Source organism: Castor canadensis, chromosome 1 (genome assembly GCF_047511655.1).
Source record: "Castor canadensis chromosome 1, mCasCan1.hap1v2, whole genome shotgun sequence".
In the NCBI taxonomy this organism is placed as follows: domain Eukaryota; kingdom Metazoa; phylum Chordata; class Mammalia; order Rodentia; family Castoridae; genus Castor; species Castor canadensis.
The window spans coordinates 147,365,249-147,373,286 of NC_133386.1; the positions used below are offsets into that span (position 1 = coordinate 147,365,249).

General features: G+C 34.0%; 1 protein-coding gene across 1 annotated transcript in view; it reads right to left on the minus strand.

The window, feature by feature from the left end:
• The window catches only part of Stk33 (serine/threonine kinase 33), a 92,115-nt gene extending 89,027 nt beyond the window's left edge, over nt 1–3,088 (minus strand). The window contains exon 1 of the mRNA XM_074041048.1: nt 3,049–3,088. Coding sequence (XP_073897149.1) covers nt 3,049–3,072 — 24 coding nt within the window. The 5' untranslated portion in view covers nt 3,073–3,088. The remainder of the gene's footprint in view (nt 1–3,048) is intronic.
• Nucleotides 3,089–8,038: the final 4,950 nt, after the last annotated feature.

The following is an 8,038-nucleotide window of genomic DNA, read 5'->3' on the forward strand; positions in this document are numbered from 1 at the left end:
TTGCAAGAAAAGGGAGAAATGGGATATTAATACATACATACATATATGAGTTTGCTTGTATATTTACACACAAAACAATGTAGTACCCAAAAAATTATCACATAACTCTGAGAGCTATACTACAAAATCAACACAAATAACCATTGAACAACTGCTTCCTGTTTAATAAGTAATGCTCTCTCTTTAATTGTTAATTATTGTTAATTGTCTCTCTTTAAATATTGGTTTTGTTTTATTCATTTAGTTTTAGACAAAACAATATGTAACAGAAATTTCAGTGTAAATCAGAACTGAGAAGAAAATAAACACGCTCCATAATATCAGCTTCCAGATCAAGAATCTTTCTGCTTATCATTTAACTCTTGCTTAAGAAGAGAGAATGCATTGGTTTTGAATTCTAGTTCACATTGTAAAATAAAAAGCACACAACTCATTTATGCTTTCATTTCTTGTGAATTTGGTGAGAAGAGTCTGTTTCTCTGATCCAAATCAACTCAGGAGCATTAAAAAGTTTATGGACCCATCGTGCATGAGTACCAGCTGAACTCTGCTGCCACTAGGTGAAGACTTTGTTGGATCAGGCAGCCAACCCTTCCCTAAAGATGTTATTCTGTCTCTCTGTGTAACCACTTTTATCATCACCACGAAAAAACTTAGCTTCTCATATCTCCTATTGCTTCCCTACTTAACTCTGCACCATTGATCATTGCTTTATTTTTTCTCTCCCTCCAACGTGTATACACAAGTCTTCAACACTATTATTACTCTCTTGTTTATTTTGACTCTTTTTTTCTTCCAAGATAGTACCAGAGCTCTTTAAAAGCTATTTCTTTTATATTGATAGTTCCCTTGGACTATCAATATACACTTTAAAAAAGTGGAGGGCAGAAGGGAAAAATGGGTCTTTTTCCCAGTAGGTACCAGTGGGAGGTGGGTGGGCACAAGAAAAGGGGGAATGGGGAGAATATGGTGGATATATTGTGTATCCATACTTGAAAACAGAAGAATGAAATCTGTTGAAATTGTGCTAAGAAGGGGGAGAGACAGGGAGAAAGAGAGAGAATGATGGAGATATAAGATCATAATATATCATATAACTAAGATATAAGCACATTTGTAAATATTACAGTGCATTCCCCCATACAACTATTAAATGCTAATAATTTTTTTTAAAAAAGACCTAGTTCTTCCTTCTTCCCCAATACCATAGATAGCATAATAGTGAAATCAGTATCAGGAAACTTAAATGAGTAATTACAAAGTAAGACATGACATAATTTTTTTATTATATTTATATGAAACTCCCACCAATATATTATATAAAATAAATTAAATCTCAGTTAACGTGGTCATTTACCTTTTTTCCCAAAGAACAAAATAATCTCTTCATAGCTATTTTTCAATTTTTTTATTGTCCTTTAAAACTAAATTTTCATTTCTCTTCAAATATACAGAACCCAAGTTGAATATAGCATTGTAATACTGCTTAGACACAATTTCTAAAATGAGGAATGGCCAGTTAGATTTTTATAATTTAATCTTGTCAATTAATTGCTTTGATATTATCACATAATGATGAAGATAAGCAGAAAATGACTTCTTGTCTCCAACCCTTTTAAGAGGATTCTATTAAAATGATATTGCATATCTATTTTTATTGACATAGAGGCTCATGATGTAGTGTGGTGTGAAAAATATATATTATATAATCTTTATATACACATGTGTGTGGAAGTGTCTACACTGATGTGTGGAAACTGCTCATCTAAATATTAAAAGTAGTTACCTATGGGTAATATAATTGTGAATGATATAGGTTCTTTCTTTATACTCTTCTGGAATGTTCTGAATATTTTTAATGAGCCTGTCATATTTTTAGGAAAAGAAGCTTAAACTTCAACACTATACCAGGAAAAGTTATTTCTCAGATAGATAGATAGATAGATAGATAAAACATTTCATGATTTAAAACAGGAAAAAATTAAGGAAAATAGAATGAAACTAGTACACATATAGAAAAATGAAATAAAGATAATGGATGTTAAATTGATTATATCTGCTTGGTGATTTCTAATTTTTACTTTTCTATCAACATTTTCTTTTTCTTTTCTTTTTTTTTTTTTTTTTTTTTGCATTTTGCTTTTAGAAATGCTCCTATGGCTAAATTTAAAACTTATTAAATTTATGTATTTTTAAGATGGGTCTTTTATTTAAAGAGAAGAAATTTAAGATTTTCAAGTGAAAATTTCTTAGTATGTTTTCCTGATCATGTCAAAAAAACTGCCAAAACAGTTTTTTTTTCTTTGATAGTTCTAAGGTTTGAACTCTACCCTAGGGTGACACTTTACGACTTGAGTTACATCCCAGCCTGTTCTGCTCTGGTTATTTTTCAGATAGGGTTTCACATTTTGCCTGGGGCCAAGCTTGGACAGAGATTCTCCTACCTCTGCCTCTCATGTAGCTGGGATTGTGCCACCATGCCTGGCCACAATTGTTTAGTAACTAAACATTAATGAAATTTTCTTCTTGTAATTATTCTTACTGCAAATTGAATATTAAAGGAACACATTTTAATTTTTTTAAGTGGATCTAATATTTAATTCATATTTTTATAAAATAATTGGAACCCTGGGGATAATAATACTGGTATTTATCTAATCTGGAAAAGATGGAGGAGCTCATGAAGGATATGATCGCCTCACTACCAGTCTCCAAGGAAGTGAGCAGAGCAGCTAAACCATCTAAAATCACCTGACCTCTACATCTTCAAGAAGTCTACACAAAGATTCCACTGTTGCTTTTAGGAAGAGCCCAAATCCTAGGACAAAAATGTTTTCCTTTTTTGTAATAAAAGGGCCCTCCATTTAATCCTCCTTGAATGGAAAATGCATTTCTTTAATAAAAACCTTGACATACTTGACAATGGTAAATTTCCTCCTGTCTTTACTTCCTTTCTTTAGAGACAGATTTTAAATCATTTTTGCCATTAAACATTGGCTTGGAAGACACCTGCAAGTTTCTAGTAGCTTTGGCTTGCTTCCTGTATACCTCAATGGCAGATCCATTGTCCATTCTTATGTGAGGAACTTTTCCTTCCATATTGTTGGTCCGTCTCCACTGTTGAGATGTTTTTCACTCTAAATTCATGGTTCTTGAGGACTAGGACCAAAAAAGGAATTTTGAAAAATAACTTTAAGATAAAATACTCTTGTTGACGAAGAACTCTAATTTAGATAACCTGACCATTCTTTAATGTGTGCCATAACATTACTGTGTGCAGAATAGCTTATTGTCATTTTCAAATTCTAAATCCTATATAATTCATCAGCTCAGTAGGCTAAAGAAGACTTTAAGAAGTCCAATCTTCTCAATCCAGACAAGTCTTTGTGATGACCTGTGAAGCAAGTACATCAGAGCTTACCTGATTCTTAAAAATCGCCAGCAAAGGCAATTTCACAGCTTTCATAATCACCCTTTTCAAAATGCAAAATCTCTAATAGCTTAAATATAAATTGATCAAACTTTCATAAAATATGTACTGATTGAAAATAACATCACAATAAATTCACTCAGAGATATCTTTGTGGTATTAAGTATACCTTAATACAAATCACAAATAATAGTGAGGGTGAAAGTTTCTTTCTTTCTTTCTTTCTTTTTTTGCAATACTAGAACTCAGAGCCTCACACAAGCATTCTACTACCTGAGCCACGCCCCCCACAGTCCTTTTGCTTTTAGTTTGATTTTCAGACAGAGTCTTGTAATTTTGTCTGAGCTGCCCTTGAACTTTAATCCTCCTACATCTGCCTTCTGAGTAGCTGGGATTATAGGTGTGTATCACCATGCCTGGCTCATTTTTGAGATAAGGTTTCAGTAACTTCTGTCTGGTCTGCCCTTGAATCTCAGTTCTTCTATCTCCATCTCTCAAGTAGCTGGGATTACAGGCCTATAACACCACTTTTCTTAAATTTATTGCTGTGACTTTTCTTAAATTTATTGCTGTCTTCAAAATTGTGCTGGATCCTATTTACAATTGCTAAGCTATGGAATCAGCCAAGATGCCCCACTACTGACAAATGGATTAAGAAAATGTGGTATTTATACACAATGGAATTTTACTCAGCCACAAAGAATGAAGTTTTGTCATTCATAGGTAAATGGATGGAACTGGATAACATCACCTTAAGTGAAGTTAGTCAGGCTCAGAAGGCTGAAAGTCACGTTTTCCCCTATATGCAGATTATAGACCTACAACAAATGCAACAAGTAGTAGAGATGAACCAGTTGGGGTTGTAACACATATATGCATGGAAACAACACAAGAAATCTCCCTGTGTAGCTATCTTTACCTCAAATTAGCAAAAACACCATGTTTCTCTAATTATGCTTTATATTTTTTTCTTCTACAAAATCGGAGAACAGGAGGGCAGAACAGGTTCTGCCAGGGGTTGGGGATGTTGGCACCGGTGGGAGGGGGGAGGCGGCAAGGAAAGGGATAAGAGGGTGAATTTGGTGCAAATAATGTACACACATGTATGCAAATGCAAAAGTGATACCTGTTGAAACTGTTGGAGGAATTAGAGGAGGGGGGATGAAAGACAGCAGTGGAGGGGTGAATTCAACTATGCTATATTTGCTACATTGTTAAGAACCTTTGTAAATGCTACAATGTACCACCACCCAGCACAACAATAATAATTTTAAAATTATGCTAGAGTGCTAGATCAACTGCAATCTTCCATATTGCATTTTCTATATATAAATGAATACAGTCAAGTAAGCACAACTAGGTATTTTAGATTGTTTATAACTAAAGCAAACTGATTTTATAAAGTATACTTAAGCTAGATAACCAGAAATTGTCTTAACGAACAAAGCCATAATAACACTTTGACCATAACTATAAATATCATTCTACATCAATTGAAGAAAATGTTCAACTTGGTTTAACCCAACTTGAAAAAGCAGTCTTTTTCTGTATAAACCATTTTTAAAAAGAGCTGGAATAACATTGCTAATTATTCAGGATACTAAGAAATAATTTGAAAAAAAAGAAATAATTTTGTCAGTGGTTGGAAATATCACAAACCATGTAACTAACCAACTCTGCTCACCTCTTCTGTGAGAAAGAAATATCCCTTAATGGTTAAGAAAGAAAGTAGTTGACTGACAAGGACTCATAAGATATGGAAGAAGATAGGGATGAGGTCAGAGAACTGGATGTCAACTGATGTGGAAATGTAGAATGTTTGATATTTTACCCAATCTTCCCCAAAGTTTCTCTGCTGTAAATTTTTCTTTCTTCTCTGATAAAACTAAAATTTCTGCACTTCCAACACTTGGTGTCTGTGACACCTCCAACTCCAAAACTGGAGAAATGGTTGAACTACAAGAAAAGGCATCGAGTAGATGGTTCTGGGAAGTAGATGACCTGTCAGGGCATTTCGAGTCTTATCTATTCAAGCCACTGTCCCCTATTTGCTTAACTCTGCAGCAAAAATAACTTAAAAGAGTTGTTTCACTTTTTGAGGAAGCAAACCAGATCAAAAAGGATATGATAGGTTGATGGTGAAAACTGCAATTTCCAATTGGTGAAATCTTTAAGTTAATGATGCACTAGACTTAATATTCATACATGAGAGCTGCAGAGAAAAATAAATAAATTCTTGTTCTATAACCCTCCTGGAAATCAGAGAAAAGCTAGTGACCACCACCAAAAGCCTCTTCATATATGTGAAAAGTTCATATTTACAACAAAATTGAACTGTAAAACTGCTATAAAACATGATAAAATCATATATATCAAATTATAGGGGGTATAAAATCAACTTAGTGGATTGATATTAATTTTTTTAAATGAAGTAGATGATATCAAAGAATTGTGCATAGATCCTTGATAAATTCTGTGAAACTTTAATTATACAGATGTATTATAGTGTGCATGGGGGGAGGGGTTGTATTTAGTCAAAGTATTCAGTGTACTTCTTTTTTATTTATTTGTTTTGAGACAAGGTCTGACTATGTAGCCTAAGGTGGCCTCCAACCTTCTATGCCTCATCCTCCCAACTGTTGAGATTACAGGCATGCACCACCACACATGGCTTAAAACATATTTCTTAATGTTGACTGTGGTTTTAAAAAGATCTGAAAGTAATGATGTAAAACACATATTACTGTGTCTTCAAACATTAAAGCCTTAATCTATTTATTATCAGAGCGAAATCCTTTTACACACTTCACAAAGAAATGGGCAATTTGATTTTATAAAACTACCTAATTCTAAAAATTGGAAAGCAATATTAGAAGTAATCTCATTTTTATACCTATATAACCAAAATAGGATGAGTGGGCACTATTTTTTTTCCTGAGTCTAGAATTGGTATCCCAGAATTCTACCTAACTGTGTCCATTGGCTGTGGTATGGTGACAAGTTGGAAAGATCTGAGCTGAGGAGGGAAGGAGGAATGTGCTCTATAACACATATAAGGAAGTACCTTGGGAAATTTCCAGAAGTAACTGGGAATACATCATTAGTGGCTTTGTGTCATACTATTTCAGATCTTTTTAAAAGTATATATTTTTAAAATATTTTTGGGCAGCACTGGGGTTTGAACTCAGGGCCTCACGCTTGCTAGGTAGGTGCTCTTACTTCTTTGAACCATTCTATCAGCCCCCAAAAGTATATTTTGTAGACAGAAATTCATAAGGTTTGGGATATGTGGAATATACATTTGTCCTCTGAACTATAATAAACTTGAACAGAATAGGAAGTTAAATATCTTCATTTCACTGAGAAATATATTTCTAATCTTAGTTGTCTAAAACTAGCTTTTTAATCAGAAGTGAACATCGACTTTTATCAAATCCTATTTTGATTATAATAATATTTCTTATTGGGTCTTTTTTTTTAAGTATTAGGGTTTTGAACTCAGGGCCTTCCGCTTGCTACCACTTGAGCCACTCCACCAGCCCTCTTTGCTTTAACTGCTTTTCAAATAGGGTCTCACACTTATGTCCATGTCAACCTGGACCACAGAGCTAGGATGACAGGCACGAACCACTACCTCCAGTTTTATTGGTTGAGATGGAGGTCTCATACACTTTCTGCCCAGGCTGACCTCAAACGATCCTCTCGATCTCTCCTTCCCGAGTAGCTGGGATTATAGCCATGAGCCACCACACTTGGTCCTTTATTGGATCTTTTGATATGTCATATTGTATTTAAATGTTTCCTAATATTATAGCATTCTTGCATTTATACTATGAACCCTATGTGATCATGTTTTTATTTTGTCATGTTTTTATTTTGAATTTTCACAGTTATATTCATAACTTAACTTATTCTATAATTTTCCTTTTCTGCCATTCCTGTCAGGTTTTGTTACAAGGTGCTGGTTAGCTTCATAAAATAAATTGGATACTTTTGCATTTTGAACTGCTTGTAACATTCTGCATAGCATTGGAGTCTACAGGAAAATCTGCCAAGACCATAGGATTCTATGAAAGATATTGCTAGTAGCTTATCTAATATTTATCTCCTCCTTTCCCTTACTAACAGAATCCCAATTTTGTTTGGGGTAGCAGTATGCTTTTTACATCTTACCCTTCCTGCCCTCCATTGCAGATCTGAGATGTATATATATATATATATATATATATATATATATATATAAAATGTGTACATATATGTGTATATATATATATTGTATATATATATTTAAACCTTTATTAAAATTCTTGGACAAAACTTCATGGTGGCAGGAACATATGTGATGAAGTTCTACACACATGGCAGACAAGAAGGAGAGAGCCAGACAGAAAGGGGCCAGGGATAACACACCCCTAAGGACCTACAACCAGTGACATTCAGTGAGACCCCACTTCCTAAGGTTTCCAGAATCTCCCAAAAGAGCACTCCAGCTGGTGATGAAGCATTCAAAACATAAGCCTTTGAGGAACATTTCATATTCAACCCATAACATTGTGCCCTGGTCTCCAAAAGAGTAACAGTTCCAACATTACTCAAAAGTTTAAATTC